Source organism: Parambassis ranga, chromosome 1 (assembly GCF_900634625.1).
Source record: "Parambassis ranga chromosome 1, fParRan2.1, whole genome shotgun sequence".
Lineage (NCBI taxonomy): Eukaryota > Metazoa > Chordata > Actinopteri > Ambassidae > Parambassis > Parambassis ranga.
This window is the reverse complement of record NC_041022.1, coordinates 12,243,586-12,269,337: the sequence shown is the minus strand read 5'-3', so window position 1 is coordinate 12,269,337 and position 25,752 is coordinate 12,243,586. Positions and strand designations below refer to the sequence as shown.

Sequence of the window (25,752 nt, the reverse complement as noted above, 5' to 3'; positions counted from 1 at the left end):
TCAAGCACATCCCAAACATGTTCAATGGGTGACATGTCCGGTGAGTATGCTGGCCATGCAAGAACTGGGACATTTTCAGCTTCCAAGAATTGTGTACAGATCCTTGCAACATGGGGCCGTGCATTATCTTGCTGAAACATGAGGTGATGTTCATGGATGTATGGCACAACAATGGGCCTCAGGATCTCATCACGGTATCTCTGTGCATTCAAAATGCCATCAATAAAATGCACCTGTGTTCTTCGTCCATAACAGATGCCTGCCCATACCATGACCCCACCACCACCATGGGCCACTCGATCCACAACATTGACATCAGCAAAGCGCTCACCCACACGACGCCACACACGCTGTCTGCCATCTGCCCTGAACAATGTAAACCGAGATTCATCCGTGAAGAGAACACCTCTCCAACGTGCTAGACGCCATCGAATGTGAGCATTTGCCCACTCAAGTCTGTTACGGCGACGATCTGGAGTCAGGTTAAGACCCCGATGAGGACGACGAGCATGCAGTTGAGCTTCCCTGAGACGGTTTCTGACAGTTTGTGCAGAAATTGTTTGGTTATGCAAACCAATTGTTTCAGCAGCTGTCTGAGTGGCTGGTCTCAGGCGATCTCAGAGGTGAACCTGCTGGATGTGGAGGTCCTGGGCTGGTGTGGTTACTCGTGGTCTGCGGTTGTGAGGCCGGTTGGATGTACTGCCATATTCTCTGAAACGCCTTTGGAGACGGCTTATGGTGGAGAAATGAACATTCAATGCACGAGCAACAGATCTGGTTGACATTCCTGCTGTCAGCATGCCAATTGCACGCTCCCTCAATGCTTGTGGCATCTGTGGCATTTTGCTGTGAGACAAAACTGCACATTTCAGGGTGGCCTTTTATTGTGGGCAGTTTGAGGTACACCTGTGCACTAATCATGATGTCAGATCAGCATCTTGATGTGGCACACCTGTGAGGTGGGATGGATTATCTCAGCAAAGCAGAAGTGCTCACTATCACACATTTAGACAGATTTGTGAACAATGTTTGAGAGGAATGGTAATATTGTGTATCTGGAATGAAGTTTAGATCTTCAAGTCCATCTCATGAAACATGGGAGCAAAAACAAAAGTGTTGCGTTTATATTTTTGTTGAGTATAGAACGCTATCATTAACCTACAGTTCAGGGAGACAATGCAAAGATCAGCATCTGAACATATATGCACATTTCCTCCTGAACATCCACATTAAATTACACAGGTGCATAAATATAGCCTATAAAAAAAACTATTTAGCACTATTTTACCACAAGGGTTTAGAGCACAGGAAACGGTAGTTATAAATAAAGTTTTGTCAACAATTCAGTTGATGAACAATGAATGATTTAACATGGCCAGGATCTAAAAATCTAAATATTCACTAATTTATATATACACATAAAATCATAGACATCTGTAGTGCTGATTAAATATATTTATACTAGTGCAAAAATGCGGAGAATTCATTTAATTACCATCACTTGCGTTATCGGACCTGCTTTGCCCAGTGATCATTGTTCCTGACGGACCGTAAACACCGACGCACAACGCGAACGCGCATCAGATTTAAAAGTTTGGCGCAGTGGCAGAGAGAGAAGAAACCATATAAAGTTTGGGATCGTTTTAAACTTAAAAAAGATGACAACACGGTACAGCGCGTGTATTGTGGAGTAGAACTGGCGCACCACAATAGCGCGTCACCAATGCTTTAGCATCTGAAGAGAAAGCAGGCAGTAAACAAGACCAGCTCACCCGGAGCCGACACAAGGTAGCGTCATTGCCCGACTTCCACTTGACGACTACGTTTACATGCGCACCATACTCTGATTTAGGTCCTTAGTCTGGTTACCTGCACTGCAGCTACAGTAACATTCCTGTTTACATGTTACCCAGTATGTTCGGAATAAACCAGCGACGTACACTGGTAGTGATAACAAACGTCATGACGTAGGTGCATTATTTTCTTGCACATTTGCAGCTTGTTTTTTAAAGGTTGTACTTTGTGAGATGCTAATCTGCTATTATACTTACGTATTTACATGCATACTGATACACTATTGATAATTATCTCCCTACTATAGCTTCCAGGTCTGGATTTCTATTTGTGGACATATACATGGATATATGTAGGCTATGTATGTACATATACTCTATATATGTATGATCTGTGTGCGTTTCTCTGTCGCTGCTACAGCAGCACTGAGTCTGAAATTATTTCACCATCATCATCTGGATTAACAGAGCAAACTTTTAGCCTCATATGAAAGATGTACAAGCAGTTATATTATTTAGAGGCTGTCTCTCATCGACATGATAATTTATTAATTTGGGGCCCAGCTGCTTTTTTTAAATAACTAAAGGTGGATTGGACTGATTGGACTGGAGTTGTGATGGTTTAGTTCACTGGAGCAGACTGGAGAGAAAATTGCTGCATGTAAACAGCTGAAAAAGCTCTAAAATACTTGTACTAATAATGCAACTAGGATCGACATGTATTTGTTTAAGGCTTACTCCGAATATGACCTATGCTAATTAGAAAACTGTTTACACGGCAGTGTCTTAGTTGTAATATGGCCTTATTTGGGTTAAAATAGCTGTGCATGTAAACGCATTCAGTGTCGGCGTTGCTGATTTAACATGATTGCAAATAAAGATGAATTAACTAGTTACACAACGCTGGTTAGAACGTATGTCTTTGCGGTAGTCTAATAACATGAGTCTGGCTGACCATATCCTAGAGCCTAGATGTTGTGAGGAAATTAAGTAGTCAACTAGGCTTAGACTAATTCATGTTAAACTGCACATAGACATAAGCAATGCACATATAAGTATGACTGTTTAAACACATGAACACACACTCATATGCCCCTGTTGACTACCTTATATAGTCAACAATGCTATCTAAGTTGTATCTTATCCTATTTTTGTTATTTTTTAAAATCTTTTATTTAGTCTTCATTCTTTCATTTGAGTTATTAATGAATGGGGCAATATAGCCTTTACTTCCTGGGCTGTATTTCATATATTATATGCTTGGTTTTAACAGGTCTGTCGTTTCTGTCATGCATTGTGCAGTACTATTGCAAAAATCTGTTGTAGGCCTATCTGATTACTTGATTAATCGCTGAAATATTCGGTAAAATACTCAACTTCAAAAACAATCAATAGCTGCAGCCCAAATCACAAATGACCATATTTTAGTTAGTGACGTTTATGAGGCATATCTGTGTATTATCAACAATTCATTAGCTGTCATTAAGAGCTAGATGGAAACAAAGTTTGCCTGTGTGCTCACACTGACCTCGTAATACATTGAGCCTGGTGGTGGCAGTAATCTCTCCTGCAGAGTTGGAGGCATGACATTCATACATTGCCTCATCTCTGGGGGTCCTCAGTGGCTGGATTCTCAGGACCGAGCCGGACCCATCATCAAATTCTATTACCTGTAAAGTGGAGAATGTAAAAATGAATCACCTTGACTGCTGGTGTTATTTGGTCAGTTTATACAGTGAGACAGTAGTAATACAGTACAGTAGTAAGTTGGTACTAAGTGCAGATAAACACACCACCAGAACCTGGATTTTTCCGAACTACTGCATAGTACATTACAGTACATAGTAACTATTGCATAAGGTTAATACATGCATGTAATTGATCTGGATTCTGATTTCTGGGAAAGTTTCCACTGACTCAAATCCAATAAAACTAAATCCCACAACAAGTCCTGATCGGCTGGACAGCACAGAGAAATATACTGCGGGTTGCCTAAGCTTATATGGTCTAGATTAAAAATAAAATATCTCCCCGAGTGATTTAATCACAAACAGGAAGATACCAAGCTGAACTTAAACCTGGGAGGAAACTCCACTTATTAAAGTGAAGGAGCACCCTGAGCTTAGAGTGACACTGACTGAGCAGGAGCAAGGCTGACCCATCATATCCATCCAGGAATGAGTTGTGAGTGGAGAAAATAAATCAAAGGTTAGAGCCTTTGGGAAACTAATAAAGCTGATCATATATACTGTAGCCCGAGGCATCATCTGACATATGAAAGAATTGGAGCAGATTGTATTCCACACACCAATATAACCTTTGAGAGCAAATGCAGGGAAAATGATCAAATCTGTAAAGGTAGAGTTTTATGTGTCTATTGTGAAGACATACAAGACATTATTTAGTTAAATGTCAACTTCCATTGTGTTAAATACTGCACAAACAGCACACCTTTCTCTCATCGGGCACTTAGAATTTCATCCAAAGAAAGCAGGGGTAACTAATGACATTAATGATGTTTATGTTATATTTAGACAGCTTGAATACAAGGCCTCTGAAACAGGCTGACCTAAATATAAGGCTGCTTATTCTCATTATTATTTCACATGCCATTTCTGTTCTTGACTAATTTATTGTTTGGTGTGTAGAAGACTTTCCAGTTTTTCATAAGGCCAGTGTATCTTTGTCTTCAGATTAGTATTATAAAAAGAGTGATTGATAAGTCAGTGGCCCTAAGGGGATGAGTTCGACACTCGTTCAGCCGTATAACTCCTTCTACCTTAGGCCACGAATTTATCAATCACCTGAGAATAGGCTTGTTGACTTTTTTGTGACAAGGTGTATGAGGTGATTATCTGATTATCAGAAGAGTTGATAATCATTTTTCAAAAATAACAATCGATCAGCTATTTACAGTTGTGTTATGATAGGGTAACAATAGTGGCTGTCATCCTTGTTCAGTGCACTGAAATGTAAGTCTGTCATTTTAGTATTATTACAGAAGACAAACTGTTTATTACTGTCACAGCACCATACCTCAAATCTCTGGTTGCTGACTTTTTTGCCTTTCTTGTTCCAAACAATCTTAGGCTGTGGATCCCCTGTGGCCTGGCACACAAAGGAGGCCACTCCCCCCTGGACTCCTGTCTGGTCTTCTGGGGTTCGTGTGAACTTGGGAGGCGCTGTAGGGAAAATGAGGTACAAAATGAAAAGTCGCATTCACTGCCAGTGTGTGGGTGTGTGAGTGTGTGTGTGAGAGAGTAAGTGTGGACTGATCAGTAAGTACAGGGATGCTAGCAGCTATGTTTTGTGTGAGTGTGTGTGTGTGTTGGGGGGTAGTTGGGGCGGGGGGGGGGGGTGAGGGTAGTTGGGGCGGGGGGGGGGGGGGGCAGTTGTACATGTATTGTGCAGTTAAAAAGTGAAGGTCAATGATGCAGTCTGGAAAATGATTTCAATAATCCAATTGTTTTTGTGAGTGTGTGTTACAGTGTGAACCCCTCCCTGCAGTGCACCCCTCCCTGCAGTGCACCTTTCAGTTAAGATGTGCATGTGTGTCTGTGTGTGGGTGTCTTTTTTTCTGTACACATGCGTGCACGTTTTCCCCTCTGTCCCTGTACCACCAAAGAAGCTTAATATTTCTGTGCCATAAAGGATTTATGAAGACTTACTCCTGACATGACCACTAAAGCCCCTCGTTCCGGGGACGCCAACAATATCATAACCACAGCCTCCACTGGATTGTGACATCATGACATCAAAAAGATTCGGCACGTCAGTCACGGCACGTCACCACCAGCTCGCCTAATGGCATTCCAGCCAAACCAGAAAATCCCTACTTAAGGGCTTACCGCCATCCGCCCTGACAAAGGAAGAGAAATTGCTTTTTGCTGTTTAAAAGGAGGGAGAAAGGGAGAAAAGCTAAGCTTTTCAGAGTGAGGGAGGAAGAGAGAGAGAGCGTGTGCATGCGTTGAAACAGTGGGGAGAAATGAACAGGAGAGAGAATTAGATAAAAGGAATGAGTGAGAGAGACAGATGGAGAGCAGTGGAGGGAGAGAGGAAGATGAGCAGGAGGTGGATAGGAGTGAGAACGAGAGAGGGAGACACAGGGCGAGATAGAGAGCGAACGAGCCAGATGTACTGGCAAACACAGTCAGAGAGCCCCAAGCTGCCCAATCACCTCCACACCTCACTGGCTCACAGCCAAATCTACCTCAATGACTGAATAGATATGTGTGTGTTCGAGTTGGCATACTTTTTCATCCTTTGACTTTGCATTTACAAAAACGGTGCTTCGTGTGTATCCAAGTGATCGTGACTTCAGGAAGTGAGAGTTAATTAAGGTGACAGTGACTTCATAAATGTCAATAACCCAATCATTTATCAAACCAAAATGAATTTACCTTGCCAACCTTTACAGTGTGTGAGGTCTTTGTATTGTATTTAAACAAAAAATGGGCACTGAGAAACAATCTTTGTTTGACAGTTTTTGAACAGCTGAACAATCTTAATTGGACATTTACGCACAGACATTAGGAGCACTGTGGTAAAATAAACTGGCTGTTGACGTATTGGGGTAGACATGCATCCAAAGTGGTGTGTGGTGAAGTAGCTACACAAGTTATAAATATAAGGTGGCAATTCTGCAAATACTTCAGAGGCTTTCTACTGAGTATAACTGACTGTGAAGGAGAGGGACAGACCCAATATACTAAGAGAATTGTCATAGAGTAAGAATTTTTGTAGAGTAAATGTGTAAGGCTGGGGCAGTGAGTACATGAAGCGGCTGTTAAACAAAAGGGAAGAATCCACCAGGGAACCTGTGAGTGGCATCATGTGGATCGCTGCATATTGGCTTCAGAGTTTACCTAACTCCCAGTTAATCCACATATGAACAGAGTAAAGCTCTGAGGCAGCTGCCTGCACTGATGTGAGGCGGCACCCATTTGCCTGTCAAAATGCTAATGCCTTTAATTATGCGTATTTTGAGGCCTTACACGACAAAAACAAAAACCCTGTAGAGTTGTCATGAACAGGGAATTATCTGTAGAGACATATACTCTGTTTTGGAGCCAGCATCAAGAGGCCACAGGAGTAATCGAACATTTTGGCTCTTCCACATTAAACAAAGGAATTCTAGCTGCACATGGGAATAAAATTTAAGTCCCGTGAGTGAAGGACCTTTGCTGTGCACCCGGTTCCCTCTAAGCTCCAGATATGCACTTGTGTCAGCCCTTGTACTCCGTAGTATTCAAGCTAATATGGAACAATTGTTGAGCCTCTATTGTTAAACTAATACTGTTGTGCTTTAGATCACTGTAGCTATTACCCATTTAATGCTGCTTAACTTAACTCCCTTGGCAAAGTTTTTTCTCGGGACTCGAACTGATGACCCTTCAGTCCCAATTTTCTAATTGACTAAAAGGATCAGGCAGAAAAAATATTGTACAGATAAACAAACAATGAAAATAATAGTTTTTATCATGGTTTTTAGCCATACAGCACGCAATTTGTACATGTCTGTGCGTGATGCATGGGTGAGTGGATGTGTCCCCGTCTGAGAGGAGAGAGAGGGAAAGAGAAAGAATGAGGAGAATCTCTCTCTTAATCCTCTTGCTAATCTCTCTCCCACAAAACAAATGAAAAGTGTAAAGCCAGCAGAGCCATACTAAAAGGAATGGTAGATCTTTCAATTGCTTTTTTTTATCTTTTACCCCCCTTTATCTCTTTAGTCCTGATCACTCTGTTCATATATCTTGTTTTACTGTCTCACAGGTTCAGTCTTCCTTAAACTTTCCCTCTTCATCTCTCTGCTCCACTCCTGATTCTTTGCTTCTTTCTCCCACTTCACAGCTGCTCTCCTTACTCATCCTTTTATCCTCCTCCTTGTTACTCTTTCCCCATCTCCTCCCTCCATCTCTGGGGTGTTACATAAGTCTTCCTGTCACATTGACTGACTTTATGAAGAAGGATGTGGGGGTGGGGGTGCAACCGTATGCTCCGCACTTCTCCCAACTCTCCTCTATAATTTCTTTCCTCCCCTCTTTTTTATTAGAGCTCATCCTCTTTTTCTTTGATTCCCCATTTTCTCCCATATCTCTCTGTCTCCAAATTCATCTGCCCCATTCTCCTCCTTCTGTTCCTGTTCTTCTTCTTTTTACTTCTTATTCACCCCCAGTGGGTGTCCTAACTGTTCTGTCCTTTGCCATGATCATCAGGGTTTCCACGCTGCTTGGTCGGATTAAGCATTGACATCTGGGCCAAAGGAAGAGGAGGAGGGGCTAAAGCTCAAAAGGGCACTTAAATATTTGTAGACACTTGAAGGATGGGAAAGAGGTTACCTGAAGGTGTCTGACTTTGGAGTTAAATGAAAAGAGGATGATGTACAAGATGTAGGAGGGGCCATTTGCAGCAGTCACAGATGCTGATGCTGCCGTTGGCAGGTGTTCCTCACATCTTCTTTTTCCACCCTCAGAGTAAGGAGAACGACTGAGTGGCCTCCGAAGGGAGAAAGGGAGCTTTAGATGGAATTAGACAGTGCCAATCTTTTCCCCTCTGGTATGTGTGCATGTGTGTGTGGGGTGGATGGAGGGTAGCCTACATAAAGGTCACTGTATAGTGGGATCTGATCTACACAGCAGATGGCAGGGATTACACGGTCAGCTCCCCTCTGTGCACCACTTTCGAGTCACATCTAAAGATGTGTGAGAAGCTAAACATATAATTTTCAGATTTTAATCAAACTGGACAAATAGAAGAATGAATTTACTCGGCATAGAAAAATGTTCTCATTTTTGTTCTCAATTTTAAGACAGACAACAGACAACAAAAATAATGGCGTGATGATAGACTGCTGTCTGTCCTCCAACTTCTGAGAAATGTAACACATCTGCAACGGAGTGATGGAGGTTCACTGAAGAAGCACTTTTAAAAGACAAATATCAGGACTAAAGGATGCTAATGGCATAGTGCAGGAGACTACAGGGACAGCTGACAGATGCTGTCTTAACCTAGAGGGACACAGCGAGAGAGATCGAGTTTGTAAGAACAGATGCTAGCAAAAACCTTCAGGGATTATGATTTACAGATACGCTGTATTAAGATTGGAAAAAGTGTTTATATCTAAGAATGAGAAGGCACACAAAACAGACGGAAAGATATGTTGTAACCCTATATATTCAGCATATGATCATGATCATAGGAATTCATACATTAGATCATACACATGTAATTTGTTTGGAAGTGACATAACCTTATTTATTTATTTATTATTGCTAAATGTGTGCCCCTGATCTCATCTTGACCCCAATCACTTAGCTGATCTGATGCCAAAACAAACAAATAGAAATAATAATAATAATAAAAACATCAAGCAGACAGGCCTTTCTAAACAAATCAAATCAAACAAAAAGCAATAGATTGAGTAGCATGAAATGGACCCACTCTGTCTGGTACCGCAGGTATCAAAGAAACAAATTGGGAGAGAGGAAGCAGATTTATGCCACAGGGCAGTTTAAAATCTAAAGATAAAAAAATCATACAGAATGAATTTATATTAGCGACATCAAGTGAGGGGCAGACATTGATGCTACCAACTGTGTCTGTGGTTCGCTCAGAGGGTTGAAAAGTGGATAATTTCTCGGAGGGGGAAGGCGATAGATGGTTATTGACCTTCCTGATTACATCAGTATCAGGCACATCCCCTGAGGACATGTAATCCTGGGTGATTCTGAGCATGTAGATGAATAGCTTTTATGGATATTTGTGTCCGTCTGTTGGATGTTTTGATAATGTAAAAAATGATATGGATCTCGACAAGCATCTGTGGATGGATGTGTAATTTACAGCAGTTGCTGAGAAATGATCCAGTTGCATTGCGCTGTATGTGGCTGAGGGCGGTTAGCTGATGACTTCCTCAAATGAGAACTGAACCCTGCTTGTCAGACAAGTTGAGGAACGAGTCCAATATACTGTAGGGGACGGAGCCAGGGCCACGATAGTCAGCCCAGAGAGTGGGAGGGCAGCTGGCCAGAACCATAACTTAAAACACATTAACATCAAACGGACACATTAAGAGCAAATTATCAGCTGCTCGCTTTCGTCTTGGTAATGAAAGTGGATTACTGGGGCCAATAAACACAGAAACAGCTATCATCCTTCTGTAGAATATATAAGAGTTAATTGGGAAACATTTGGCAAAGTGGGCCATTTCAATATAGAAAATTAAATCATATACAATTAGCTCCCATAATACTTGATGATGATGTTCAGGTTTCAGTCAAGCTGTGGGGTTTCTCCGATTATTTATAACAAAAATACAGTTTTGATTTAAAACTGCATTCTTGTAAATCATGTTACTACACAAAAAACTGTAGTCTTCTAGATGACCTCCAGCTGACCGCATCATCATTTTTCCACTGATGCCACAGCAAAGGGAAAAATGCTCTTTTTTTACCGATAGTTATGCATCTCCAATTAGCGTGACACTTACCCACCATAGCTGCCGCAGGGTTTGGCTAGTGCCGAGTTAATCAGGGTTAATTTGTTAGAAACACAAGGGGGAGGAATTAATCAAACAGGATCTTCTTTTATACACAGGTCATTAGAAACACATGGCCTACCCACTGGGTACACAACTTTACTGGGTCAGAGCTGGCATCCCACGAAGATGAACAGAGGGTTTTCTCAGCGCTGGTCACAGTGCATTAGTTACAGACCACTGCTTAGCTATGTTAGAGCTAAGCTAATGCTATCCACGCCTCTTCACAGACGAGTGCACCTGCTAAGCTAATGCTAAGCTAAGGTAGTCAGATTCGGTTACTCAGATGGGTGCACAGCTATGCTAGCTGCTAATAGTTTCAGAGCTGAGGACTAGTATTGCAGCACACTGAAAAGCTCCTGCAGCAGAACTATGTCTCGTCTGTACTAACAGTATGGGCCTCTAAATGCTTGTTTGAGCAGGAAACAGTTAAAATTACACAACATAACTTTGATTGGCATTTTAATTTTGTGCATGTATGACAATGTTTGTGACATGACCCATTTATGTCACCTTCTGTGGAGAGATGTTTGCACTGTTGTGCAGTTGATGGAAGGAGGTCGTCAAGCATTTAAAATAGCTTTTCATTTTTAAGGTTTAATGTAACATTCCAAAATGAGCTGACAGACCATATCACTGGGGCTGCATTTTAACACAATACAATAAATTATTTCAGAAAAAATACGCCATGAATTATTTAGATAATGAAACTCAAATTAGTTAAGTTGATGAGTGGCTCGTTAATTAAAGACAAGCCTGTTTCTTATATTTCTTTACTCAATATCACTGCAGATTTTTCTGCATTGTCTCGGGGCTGTTTTTTTCTTCTTCTCCTATTCCCAATAAACACTGTCTAATTTGCTGATGTCTAAATGCCTCACTAGAATACTCCCTAAAGTTATTTTAAGCACAAACATTTGTGGTAACTCATGGTGTTCATGGTGGCCTTGAGATCAGATGGTAAATTCTGTTGCCTTTTTATTTATTTTAGGTAGCAGATCTTGGGCATTTAATGCGTTATCAGATTCACAGGAATATAAGTATTAATAGAGGATGTATAGGAGCTATGAAGCACAAAAAAGTGGCGTGCAAAGAACTAATGTGACATTAGGAATGATTACATTTTTTCACTGAGAGCTGAATGTCCAAAGGCTGGAGGGATATGTGCGTTACATCCAGCAGAATAAGCCTTAAAATATAGCTTAGACAAATGTTTGCTTACTGAGCAAATGAGATGAACAAAGGTGAGAAGAAGTGCCAACTAGGAGACGTCCACTTTTGGACCATCATTTTACTCTTGTTTTCAGTTGCTGTTTGTTGAGGTTGGAAACAAACATAATTTAGGTTAAAACCATAAATATTAATTACACAAGCTATGAAAACATTTAAGTTACATTAAAACTTTGAGCACTGCTTTCATTCTCCATGCTTGTGAACATACATTGTACTGTAACCACACATTGTGTCTGTACAGTCATTATGCTAAGTCAGGTTGCTCAACAACTTCAACCTTCACTAAACAGTCAGCTCATCTTAGTATTTCTCACGGTGTTTCATTGTTTTTTAAGTATGTTCTACGATGTATGTAAGACTTCCTGATCTTTTTAAGCAGCAGAAATCACCCAGAGCCTCTATAACAGCTTGAACTGCCAAGAGCAAATGTTGACACTTTGACATTTTCCTGGAGGTTATAGGCAATAATGTCATCCCAGGATCTTGCTTTATCTTTGCTCTTTCATTGAGTGAGGCAATACCAATCAATCACATAAAAGAAACACAATCCATCTAAGAGAATAACTTCATTCTCTTTCACACTCTTAAATAATCCCTGGGGCAGGATCCTTTAACCTTTGTGCCTTTGCCGCTTCATGTCATTCCAGTGATTCCTGACAGTGCTTCATCCATCATCGACAAGGAGCAATGAAGCTTGCATGAAACAAGATACTTATCCCTTGATCTAATCTCTTCTGTATAGTAAGCGCTACACATGTTTGCATATTTATATGTAGGAAACGCATTGGTACACGCAGGGTCCATTAAACATATATCCTTACTTGAACTTGAACATTTCTGATACACATGTATTGTACTGGCTTAGTGTACAATCTGTTTATAGAAACGTAGATCCTTGACCTCAGGAGAAAATTCATGAAATATTTCTAAGAAAATAATATGGGTGATGTTTGGCGCCTTGCTCAAGGGCTCCCCAAAATAAGTAAAAGCAGTCCAGCTGCCAACATGGGAGATTGAGCAAACCAACTTTCTGATTCCAGTCAGCCAGAAGGCCATATGAGTGCTGGTAGTATAGCTAAATGTTGACAGGTCAATCAGTCACCACATGAGCAAGTTCTGTTTCTGGGGTTGTACACGGGCCCACACGTCATCATGAAAAGGTCATATTTTCAGTAAACATGGTTGAGTTTTTTTGTTTCCTTTTTTTTTACATTACATTTTAAGGATGAGGACGTTCAAAATGTGATGCAAGCTGAGGGCGAAGAGCCTCCTTAGGCAGAATTCTAAACGACTCTTCGGTTTAAAAACGTACAGTCTGCTTACTAAAGTGCTGGAGTCGCAACACACCAATGCCTCCCTTACTGTACTGCTTCCCTTACTGTACTGTAACAGAGCCGTTGTGTTGCACACGTGAGGGCTTTTATTTTTCAGTTGGAGTTTTTATTGTTAAGTCCAAGCTGCAAGGGGAATGGTGACAGCTTGTTTGTTTTAGGGGCAAGCGAGGGTCAGCAGAAAGAAACCCTGTTGCATTGTTCCCCATCGCCCTGAATGTCACACGGAGAGATGCGTTTTCTCACTGTGTACATGGAGCTGTGGCCTAGTTTGCGACAGGATCAGGGCATTACTCTTAATCCACCAGATAGATGTCATATACACGCACGCGCACACAGACACTCTGAGAAACAAAAAAAGTGGGGAGGGAGAGGTGGAGGGTAAAAGTCAGTAAGAGGGAAAATTTGAAAAAAAAAACCCACATTCACACACAGAGCTCAGTGCTCTGCGTGCACTGTTATACCAGTGCTTGTGTGCAAAAATGCACATATGGTGAAGTCATGCAAGGTTTCCAACTAGGCACATGGGATATTGTTCCATTTGATTGCATCTTAATACCACCCAGTCCAACAGGGTGTACATGAGTGTAACTTAGTCTACAAAACATGTGCATGGCGTTTCTAAAGTTTAATAAAAACTTGTGCCATAAAAGTAAAACACATTTTGCCTTATATGTATTCCATTAATTCAGCATTAAGTTTGAGTGAAGATGAGCACAACTGAGAGCAATTATTTAGAGTGCATTTAACATTTCAAAACTTGCAGACACGTGATGAGCGCCAAAGATGTCAGCGTCCCAGCAGCCTCCGTTTGAATTCTCAACATTCAAATCTCTGAGTCCCCACTGTTGATATTAAAAGAGGCACTAAACGTCATACACAATGAGATAAAAGGAGAAAAGAACAGCCTCCCCCCCACCTCTCCAGCCCTCTGTCCCTCCTTTCTCACCAGATTATGTGGATGTGCTGAGAAGAAGCTGTGAGCAAGCCACAAAAGAGCAATGGAGAAAGTCACAGTGAATGAAGGGAGGGCAGGCGAAGAGAAAAATATAGACAGCGAAGACAAAGTATGAATCCTTTCCACCCTTGTCGCATCTGTGCTGCTCCCCTAACCCTCATAGAGGAAGTCTGGGAGCATCATCTCTTTGATGGATGACTGGGCCTTTACTGGGCGACCCTGGAACTTACACATGGGACAAGAGGGCAGGAGGCTGAAAGGAAAACAAGAGTGGTTTGTGTGTGTGTGTGTGTGTGTGTGCTTTTACAGGGCTCTGGGTGACTATTACTGTTAAAACACTGCAGGACGGAAATGGCTGCCTAAAGCCTATACTGTCAACCATTACAGTACATGTATGTGATGATGTACCTGTATGTTCAACATCACACAACTTTAAGCTGGAAACGACCGTATACGCCTCACGAATATTCATACCATAGATTATTTACACTCATGCAGCAGTTGTTTTTAAACAAATACCCTCATCACTGATGATCTGATAGCTTGATTTCATTTGTCTAGCTGCCTTTTCTTTTTGTTCAATTATTCTCTTTCTGATTATCTCATCTTTTAGTCCTCCCACACTCCTCTTGTTTCTTCATATCTTTCATCCTTAGTCTCACCCCAAATCAAACAGTTTCATCACCACTGTTCCCAGCTTCTAATCCTTACTGCTAATCATCAACCTGACAAGTCATGCTGAGACATGATTTTCTCAGACAGAAACTACAAATAAGTGTGTTTTCAAACACTTGTATCCAGGTAGGTGTATTGGTCCTGAGACAGCTGGACATAGAATCATTACAAAAAACACCTCAAATAATTTAGATACATGCATTTCAATGCATTGTTTAGGTTTCACGGAGGTAGACAAGAAAAAGAAGTCAGACTGAATTTCCTGTCCCATATGTGAAGGTGTTTTATTTAACAGGAAGTCTCACTATATGTCCACTGGCTACATTTAAAGGGCCAATAATCATGTAGCTGTTGCTGTTCTTATCTGCTATTAGAGGTCATTCGATCAACAACCTGTCATGTTCTCTGCAATGTATGATGTTTGCTGCATGTTTTTCCTCTCTCTCTCTCTCTCTCTCTCTCTCTCTCTCTCTCTTTCTCTCTTTCATTCTATCTACCTCTTCTCCTCCTTCACCCGGCTGACTGTCACAGGAAGGTTCAACGTTTCTTCCTGTAAAAAGGAAGGTTTTCCTTGCCACTGTTGCTCTTAAGGGGGTTCATGCTCTGGTGTCTCTGTAAAGCACCTTGAGACAATTCTGACTGTAAAATGTGCTATATAAATAAAATTGAATTGCATTGAAGGCCCAGTACTCATTGAGATCAGTGAAGAGGTGAGACCTAGCAGAGCTTGGAAAATGCACTAAAGCACTAGTCTAGACATCTGCTTAGTTGATCCAGGAGATTTTAAATCTCAAGTCCTATATAGGCAGATAAATAATTGGGTGTCTTTATTATATGTTACATACAAATATTTCTGAATTAACAGAATGATTGATAAAGAAATGAATCAGCAACTATTTTAATATCTAAATTTAACGCACAATTTCAGCCTCTGAAAATAATATTGATCTAAATAACACTATATAACAAGCTTTAGCTGAGGATTAAAACCAGAGCACATCCTATAACCAGGACACTAATGTGCTTGTAAACTTACTTGAGAAATACATCAGACAAGGATCGGACAACATGATGAGGCACAGGGATCACACACAGACACACACAGACACACACGGTATGAGCACTATCACACAAGCAGTAGGGAAATTATCTGATTTGCCATATGTGGTCTGTCTCTCCATGCCAAGTAATACTGGGATGGACAAAAACAGCTGGCCGCATATCAAACCTGCTACCAAACACACACTCATCCTCAGATAAACACACAATCACACACATACGGAAGGGATGTGATATCTAGAGTGGAGTGGTTTGTAAAATAAATTTAGGTCATTCCAACCCAGTGTGTTCTTGGTGCTGTATATATGTTTATACACTGTATACAGTGCTGTGTGAAATGTTGAAGCACTAACACCAAAAACACAATAATAACATTGCTATAATAATTATTATTCATTTTCAGTAAACTTAATCAAGTTTTTCACAGTTGTCTGACACTTCTTTCAGGGGTTGCCTGTTTTTTTTCTGTGGATTTAAGCGGCCTCTCTGTTATCTGTCTCTTCATGTAATCCCAGACTGACTAAATGATATTGTGATCAGAGCTCTGTGGGGGTCACACCATCTGTTGCAGGACTCCTTGTTCTTCTTGTTGCTGAAGATAATTCTTCATGACTGTGACTGTATGGTTGTTGTCATGATGTGAAATAAATCATCAGCCCAGATGGATATGAAGTGAACATCTAAGGCAGTAATAATTTTAGCTTTAAAACAGCATTCTAAAATACGAAACACGTCTCTGTGGTGCACATTCTGTATGCACGTTTCATACTGAACCCCTGAAAATTGCATATGAGCAGTTGTCTCATGAAATACAGAATTTAACTGCCACAGCTGCTAGTGTAGACAACAAGGTCAAAAAGCATTAGTAATAGTTTCTCTTATAGAGAATTATTTAAATGGTCATGACCATTCTGTTAGACCCAATGTCATTTATGGAAGAATTCAAAGAAAGAATCATTTTTGTACAGGTTTTTTTCTGAAATATGGTGGTCCACCTGAAGGACTAAAGGGGGTTTAGAGCTCCTAGAATATGGATTTACCTTAAGTGCTTAAATCTTTTGCATAGTACTGTATCGTCTATGAGAGGTAGAGATGTGTGTGTGTGTGTGGGTGCAAGTAATTAAAGTAAATGGACTCACACTCAGCATCAGCAAGGAAGAGGAAGCTGAGGAGTAGCAGGCCTGGGCTGGCAGAGTGCATCATGGGATACGCCGACACATGCATGCTGTATCCACCGTGAGTTCACTGCCTCACTGCACAACAGGACGATAGAAACAGGCCCTCACAACCTAGGGAAAGAGCAGGAAGTGGAAGAGAACAGAAAGAGCAAAAAAATGCAATCATTAGAGAAAGTCCAAATTAGGAGAGTTTCAGACATTATATAGTCTGTGAGCACACACACTGACACACACTTGAAGTGTGTGAGTTCCCTCTAGGCCCCACACTCCAGTGTGCAGCTGCCTCTCCTCTTCTCGCTTCATTAGGGCCATACACCCATTGCCGGAGGTGTGTTTTGATGTGTGTGTGTGCCTGTGTGAGAGTTCACAAAGTAGCTGAGGAATTTCAACTTATGGCAAACATTTAGCATGAACACATCAGTGTTTTAAGTAACAAGTTTTTTTATCTCCCAAGTTCAACCAGCAGCCTCAGTTTTTCTACTTTACTTTGTTACCCGTTACACAATCTACAAAGCAGGTCATACTTCAATACCGGATTTCTTCCAAATGTACGTCAAATCGGCATGATTTCAGATTGATGAAAAGGAATGAATGGCTTTAAGATGGAGGGGTGGAAGGATAGAGCAAGGGATTGATGGATGATGGGGAGATTAAAGTGGGAGGAGACTGGCGGGTGTTATCTGCTGGCTATGTTGCACAAAGTGTTGGATCAACATACAGCTCAATGTCTCTATCCTTTCATCCATAGCTCGCTTCATTCCTCAGAACCCCCCAGTGTCTTCATCTTTTTTTTTTTTTTTGCGTTTACTCGTTTCATTTCCTAACCATCCTTTCCTCCACTCCTTGCATCCTTTCTCTTTAACTCAACTTTCATTTCCCTTTCCTGTCATTTCACATTACTACCATCGTTCTTTCTCCTTTCCATCAATCAGTCTTTTTGCCTTTTTACTCTCTCTGTCTCTCTGTTTCTTTCTGTGTGTCTCTCTGCCATCTGCATTGCCTGGTGTGAGTGTTTGGCATTAAAAGAGACAGACGTCAGTCTGTGTGTCAGAAATCTCACAGCTCAAATCACATGACACAATGAGACATGGCAGATCACGGCTGCTGTCCAGAAACTGACAGTGAGAGACACTGGAAGTGAGCAGAGGCGGAATAAAAAGATGAGTAGGACCATATGCATGCATATGTGCTAGTTCATGCACATATCATTGCTTCTGTATGTGTGTATTAAAGCCAACTGCTTGTAGCTGAACTGTAGATGTGTAAGTCCAGACTTGAGTGCGTGTACACATATGTGAGTGAGTAGTAGTGTGCATGTGTTTGTGTGCTTTCCAAAACTAGAGAAACAGATTCATCATCATCATCAGCAGCAGCAGCAGTCTTAATCCCCTCCACTCCTGAACAAGCCATCTGATTAAAAAAAAAAAAAAAAAGACAAGGGGGCGGGGTGGAAGAACATTGGAACCCTCTTAGCATCCCTGCAGCCAAGGCAGCAAACAACTAAACCCACACTGGATTTTCCACTTGGTTTGGTCTGAAACAATTGCTCTGGGATAACCTAGATCCCTCCCTGCACAAATGAAGTCCTCTGCTTTGATTTACACTACTACAGTAGATATGGGAATTCTGCAGTACAGTATGAAAAGGCACAAAATTAAAGGATCTTGTGTATTAACCTATAAAGAAGGGAAATATGTTTGAAGAAAATACCTTAAAAGACCATCCCCTCTTATTTCTTTCAAAATGCCACAAAACTGGCAGGTGTGCAATGCTAGTCCACTGACTGATGAAGTAGTTTTGTATGTGTGTGTGTGTGCGTGTTGTGTGTGGCTACTAATCACTCCAGCTGATTCGGTGTCACTGGAAAAGCCTGCATTATTTAGTATCTCACTTCACAGCATGTCACGTTAATTAAGGAGCTAAGATAACTCAGAGGGGTTGAGGAGGGGGTGACGATGGAGGACAGATACAAAGATGAGAGAAATGAGGGGAAAAAGGCAAGTGGAAGGAGGAGAAAATGTAAACAGGCAAAAAAAGGAAAAAGAAACACAGAGTGGAAAGAGGAGAAAAAGAGATGAAGCCTGAGCCACACACACACACACATACATGAACAAACATATGCCAGGTAGTCACCAGATTGTAATCTGGGTGGCTGTTGTTCCTAGTATTACCAAGGGCCTAACAAGAAGCCTCCCTCTGTGCCTGAGTTTCTGCTGCTGCTGTGGATCACAGTCGGCCCTGAGCCATTCACTTACATTAGTCCCTATCACTCAATTATACACTGTCTACAGTCTGCTCGGGCCTGCAGCTATCTGTTACACTTATCTCTGGGATAGCTTCTGACAGAAAGAAAGACTGTCAGACTGGCTTATGACAGAGGGACATATGAAGAGAATAGGTTAAGTTAAGTAGGTTAATGTTTAAATGTTTTATGATATGTCTTACAGGTATCCTTAATGGTATTTTAGAGTTTGTATTTTATACTTATTTACTGCTATGAGGATCAAAAAGTCCTCAAAGCAGTCCTTTTATTTAATAAGAAACAAATACATGCAGACACTTCATGGGGACATCTTATACAATCAATAATAAATAGAACGCCACTTGCATCACCATCAGAAAAAATAGTTACATTATCTATCTGTTCATAGGATTGACGCCTCTATTTGCCCTTATTTATGAGATCACTTTATTTGAATCATTAATATAATGCTTTTAGTAGTAGTAAAGAATTTATTTTAACAAATGAGTTTGACAAGTTGAGAGCAAAAGTGGAAAAAGCTGGAATGTGATCCAAAAATGGGGGGAAAAAAATTGTAAACAAATTGAAGTGTGCGGGTGGATGATGAGAGAGAGGAGGGTGGATTACAAATCGCAGGTGTAGTACAGCTGGAAGGGACGCTGAAAAAGATAGAGACAAAGACAAAAGATAGATCCTAAAAAGCATAGCTCCAGGCAAACGGTGTGCCATGAAAAAGAACACTGAGAATCCTAATTTGATTTGATATTCCAAAAGCTGAGCCACCAAATGCAATTAGACATACTAATTAACTTATTCTATTTGCCCTGTTAAAACAGTGGCAGACTGACAGAAATGTCAATATAGAGACAATTTGTATTTGTTGCATCATAGTGCTGCATGAAAACAAGATAAGTTAAGTAGGGGAAAAACAAGGTTTGTGTCCTCTTCCTTCTCTCTTTCTCTCTCTTTATTAACGATAGTACTGAGAAAAGTTTTCTTACGCTGGTCTTGTCTTATTTTGGACTATTCAGAGTCAACCAGCTCAGTTTAAATGTGCTCTCATGCATTTGTCTCTTTTGTCCTTTTCCTTTGGACCTGTGTTTAAAAAAAGGAACTCTTCTGCTATGTATTTAGCAATTACCTTATTTCTTACATTATTTTAAGTTGTGGACAGGATTTGGTAACCATGGTAACACCTGCTAACCTATGCTCTCGTATCCATCTGCAAAGCAACTCCGCATTTCACAAATACGACTCACTCAATCCCTAAAGTACTTTTTTTTTTTAAACAACTCCTTAGCACAACAAATGCCCCACAAGCTCATGGCACATGCAGTATACAATAGCACAACAAAGAACATGGCTGAAAGTGGCTCGAGGGGCAGATGTACAGTATACAACTACTGAGCATATGTGTGCATAAATTCGTACACAAGATGATTACAGCAATCTCTCATCTCTCCCCTACTGCACACAAACAGACTCCAGAAGTAACCCTGAGCCTGTTTTCAGCAGAAAAGATTATCTTTTAAAGCATGCAGCTAAGTGTCAGTGTCTGTGGGGATGACATTGTACTGTGACAGGGATTTTAATTGCCTCTGCATTGGGTGACTCACCTCCCTTTCGGCGCCCCAGAGCAACCCACTGTATGTACGTATGTACATGCTGTATATGTGTGGTTTTGTTTGTGTATTTATTTGTCAGTTTGAGAGAGCGACACAAGTCAGGCAAAAGGAGAAAAGTGATGCACCAAATCACCTCTTTGGCCTCGGCAGAAGTGAGTCAGATGATGGTACTGTGTGGGTAGAGAATCATACATATAACATAAGCTGTATTTTTTTACAGATTAATAAGAAGATCTATCTATATTAATTAAGAAATTGGTCTCAGAGGAAAATTAAGACTGCACTGATGTGGAAATCTCTCCACTTTTAACACTAGTCTGTTTTGCCAATGAATTTCACATGATCCATAGGCCATTCATATACTTTTACACCGCTTTTGCCCACTTAATCACGGAACAATAAAGCCACAATGGTCCGCACAAGGAGGCCGGGGATGCTGGTGGTCGTATAATGCAGCAAACTGTTTTGTTTACTCACTGTTTCATTTTCTCTTTTGATTTTATGTGAGATCAGAGTTGGACATTAAAAAACAGGTTAAGGTCAGGAAATTAAAAAAAAACAGTATCGGTGTTAGGTAAAGATCATGGTTTGTCTTAAAATTTAGGATGGAAACTAGTGTGTAATGACACACAAAGCACTTACAAGTCTATATTATTAACATGACTTAAGAAATTAGCCTGTTATTTATACACCACTTCGAGACACCAGGCTGTTAGTCTGCACAGGATAACATCACTGAGAGATCTATGTTGTTAAGAAATGTTATGAAATACGCCTTCTAAATGTTTTAGTTCACCAATTTCTGGGAAAAAAAAATAATGTTGATGACATCTAGCCCTGACCCATCATGTCACTCCTCTTTGTATAATATGGGATAGAGAGTCAAGGTAGTCTGCCCTCAGTCCAACATGAGAGGAGGAAGTGGCACAGGCAGTCAGTGAATGAACACAATGGCTAAAATGAACACTTGAGAGGTAACAGAACTCTTCTGTTTTCTCACACACTGCTCAAGAAGACCACTCCATGGGTACATGCAGCATAGCTTAGGTTACTCAGGTTAGATTGCATAGGTTAGGCACTGTAGCTCATCCAGCAGATCAAGAAGGGCGGTTGTATAAGGCATTCTATACTGTAGCAGTGTCTAGTTTTGGCCAATACAAACACTTTGATGTGTTTTAAACAACCTGGAATGACAACTGAAAAAAGGCCCTAGACAGGATCCAGACAAAAGACAAGGACGTGACACTTTAATGTGACTTCACCTTAAGCTTTACAAAACTCTTTCTCAAGGTTTCACCTCGTGCAGTCCTAGATGATTAAAAATTTTAATTGGCTTTCAGTTTATTAAAACCTGCTATTCTAGTTGTTCCAACATTTTTAAAACAGCTCTAATCAAAGACACTGAATGTTATCTAAGCAGCCTTCTGGGAGTAATTCATATAAGTGTAGGAGAATGGGTTGCTACACCATCGGTTCCTTTATATAGCAATGAGAATGAGAACAAATGACCAAATACTTGTTTTCCCTGGGAGACAGAGCCCCAAAAACTCAGAGAAGTCATTCGAGTTGGCTTTCAGGACACTGGCAGAAACAAGAAATCAATAAGACAAACTGAGAGGAGAGGTAGAGAAAATGTGATTGATTGAGATGAGGATTTAGGCTGTGTGGCTGTACTCAACTTATCACTTCCCCTGGTTCCTCAAACACTCTGTCCTCCCTCCCACCATCCATGCCCCCCTTCTTCTCTTTCTACTCTTATATCTTCTTTCAGACTCACTCTTCCTTTTCTTCTTCTTTTCACTAGCCAGCACTCTTTATCTCACTTTCTGCATTTGCTGTCTTTCTATCCCCAAAGGCCCAAACAAACTATTATTTCTCTTTTGTACTTTCTCATTCTTTTGCTTGTGTGACTTGGTTTGGCTGATATTTTATCTCTCACTATAAAAAAAAGCTGGACTGGGATGTCAATCAAGCATCCTTTTTTAAGGGGTATTACATCCCCATCTATAACAAAAAAAAATATCCACCAATTTCACACACTGAAGCCAAATACTACCCATTCTACTCTGAGCCAGGCTGCCCATTCCATTCAGAGAACATTTATTTTTTAACATCAAAGTTCAATTTGCAGACATTACCGTCTTTCTTCTCTGTTCTATTTCCTTGATGTTTAAATAAAAGCTACTGGGTTGGTCCTCCCACAAAAAAAGAAAAAAGGAAATATGAAATCCACATTGTTGCCACGTTACTGAATAATTGGCAAACCTTGACGACTGTAAGGTTTTTAGGCCTGTCTGGATAGATAATGTTGAACAGGCATTTATATAGATTGTGTTACTGTTGATGTAACAGATGGAGATAACTCATAGACATTTGCATCCATTTATTTAAGCAGTTGTAAAGCTGATAAATACTCTCAGGCACAATAGTACAAGTAAGCTTCACACACATTTTTTCCTTCAGGTAGGTGGTCTGATGGCATAAATAGGCATTGTGCAGAGCAGCACTGCCTGCTTACTCTGATTGCCCACCACACAAAAAAGTACAAATCCCTGCTACTGTTACTTTGCACCTGTGACCATTCATGACACGTCTTTCTGACAAGACAAAAAAAAAAGAAAAGGAAAAAAGAACGGGCTGCATTATTGTCTCAAGACTTTGTCAGTGGGTGGTTCCAGATTCCTCGTTCTGATTATGCAGTTTCCTAAACAGCAGAGCTGAAATACAGGCTGAAAAAAGGGGGAAAATTGTGTAGTAAGCAGACTGCTGAATGTGGCCAATCGAAGGGTTAAGCCAGCTGTGACTAACGGACCCACGCTGGGCCTCTATTGGACCATCTCTGGCAGCCATCCATGATATTGAGAGAGCAAGTTGGAGAGAGAGAGAGGGAGAGGGGTAGACAGACAGGAGTGGAGCGAAGTTGAGTGGATTAGCAGGAGGTGGGGGGATGACAACATGTAATTACCTATTTACCCAGCCTTTAGTGGAAACCTCATCGAAGCCTAATTGAGCGGTGCATTAGTGAGAGGGTCGTAAAGGCTGCAGCAGGACAGCAGAGGGAGGGATGGAGGGAGGAAGTGAAGGGAAGATGAGAGATGAGCACTAGCTGAGGGCCAAGGAGGTTAAAGAGAGGGATCTGAATGGTACAGTATGGAAGAATGGATGAGTGGGAGGAAAGAAATGGAAGGAGAGAGAGAAAGTGAAGTAATGTGGTTACCTTAGTGTGGTGATTTTATGTCTGACACTGTAACAGGAGCTCAGTATAGGCCATTTTAAGTGTAGCAGTGCTACAATGGAAACATTAAAGGGTCCCCTGGTCATTTTTATTTAAAGGTATTTGGAAAATAGATGGAAGTTTACTGCTGTGTGTCCAGATCCTGTTTGTGTGATTTTTATTAGGATCTGATCTGATGGATATGTTTTAAATGTGCTTGTTTTGGGGCTCTCCAGCACCTCATTGTCACCTGGTGCCTGTGGCCTGGATTGAGGACGTCATAGGCAAATATGCAGGCCGGCACTCCTATTATTTTACAGTTTCATGTACTGCCGGCCGTCAACATAATTAGTCCCTTTTTGCATAGCCTGTTCGCTGTATTTTACCTTTCTCTTTGACAGGCAGAACAGTACCATATTTACTTGCTCCTCTGAACTGACTGTGAAAGTAGGAGCAGCACAACAGTGACAAGCTTGCTGTGATAATATCTTTTTCAAGTGGTCAGGAAAAGGAAAGCAGTTTTACTACGAAATAAACTTTACTCACCCAAACTAATGGGTTGAATAAATTATTGAAATTAAGTCATTCACAGTGTTTAAGCTATATTTTAATTTTCTAAGTAATCTGGGTCATTCTACTTTGCAATGTAACTTACAGATGGTGAAAATATAAACTGAATAAATCAAAGATTAAAAAACAAATTGCATTCAGAAACGGTACATTTATTTCATTCCTCATAGTGGCCATGACACCTCCTTCATTCAGCAGCATACAGTGTCCAGTAGAGGCTTTAGTGCTTGGGGGGGTGAAGTGGCACATCAGAGGCAGTCATCTCTGTAATGTGTTTTAGTACATGGATGGATGGAGGAAGAATAGATCTATGGATGGATGAGCCTGCAGTATGGTGACGGTGTGACTGCTGTGCTCCTTTGACAAGCTACACATACTACTGTAGGCTAGTAAGGCTGGACACACATGTGTGCTGATGCAGCAGACACACACACACACACACACACTCACACACACACTCACACTCACAGGCATAAACGCACACACAGTTCTACCGATTTAGCCGGCTGGGTGACCTCCACAAGCAGGTGGAATACAGCAGTAATAATTTACAGCCCTTGAGCAGCTCTCACATCAAATAAAATATGGATTTCCTCTGAGCCAGAAGCAGGCTAACCCTTCAATAACTGGACCTTTTATCCACACGGTGCTCCAGCTATAACCCATCTCCCAAATCTTCTGTTATATACTATCTAACCTGGATGTACAATAGGAGGTGAGGCTTGAGTACAACATTGTAGTTCTTTTTTTGCATTCAATACATTTACATACATGCACTTGTTCAGAGAAACAGCCATTCACACATTTAACATTCCACAATGACCAAGTAAACCTCCTATTTCCTTCTGACAGAGAGGAGGAAGAGCTGCACAACAGTTCATGAACCCTGCTTCATGCATTCATTGAATTCCACGGTGCACCACAAGTCAAGGCATGTCCTTCCTATTGTGAGAAGAAAAACACTCTTCCCCTCAATGAGTGACTGCTGACAAGATAAAGAGATGTGAATTTAAAAAGTCACACTTCCACTTCCCTCAAGGTGATTTCCTGTGGCGTGGATAGATTAAAGCAAACCCTAATCTTGTTGACTTTCCATCTATTCAGACACAAACTCAAAGAAACCCTTGAAGAAGAAGCTGAATAAAATGTCCTGCACTACAGAAATTGAGATAAAGGAATTTGTCAACTACATCACAAGGAATAACAACCTTGAAGGTCAAAGGGGAGGTGATGTAGTCCAAAAATACATTTCTTGATCAATGCTCTCCAATGTCATGTTACAATGGCTGAACAAGAAGGATGGAGTTACAAAATCTTCTTTTCCTCAGATTGATTTTG

General features: G+C 40.9%; 1 protein-coding gene across 1 annotated transcript in view; it reads right to left on the bottom strand.

Annotated features, from left to right (window-relative positions):
- Positions 1 to 25,752, bottom strand: part of ptprdb (protein tyrosine phosphatase receptor type Db) — a 133,797-nt gene that overhangs the window by 45,185 nt on the left and 62,860 nt on the right. Inside the window, exons 6-8 of the mRNA XM_028408344.1 lie at positions 16,725 to 16,874; positions 4,830 to 4,975; positions 3,322 to 3,463 (exon numbers count right to left, since the gene is read on the bottom strand). Coding sequence (XP_028264145.1) covers positions 3,322 to 3,463; positions 4,830 to 4,975; positions 16,725 to 16,809 — 373 coding nt within the window. The 5' untranslated portion in view covers positions 16,810 to 16,874. The remainder of the gene's footprint in view (positions 1 to 3,321; positions 3,464 to 4,829; positions 4,976 to 16,724; positions 16,875 to 25,752) is intronic.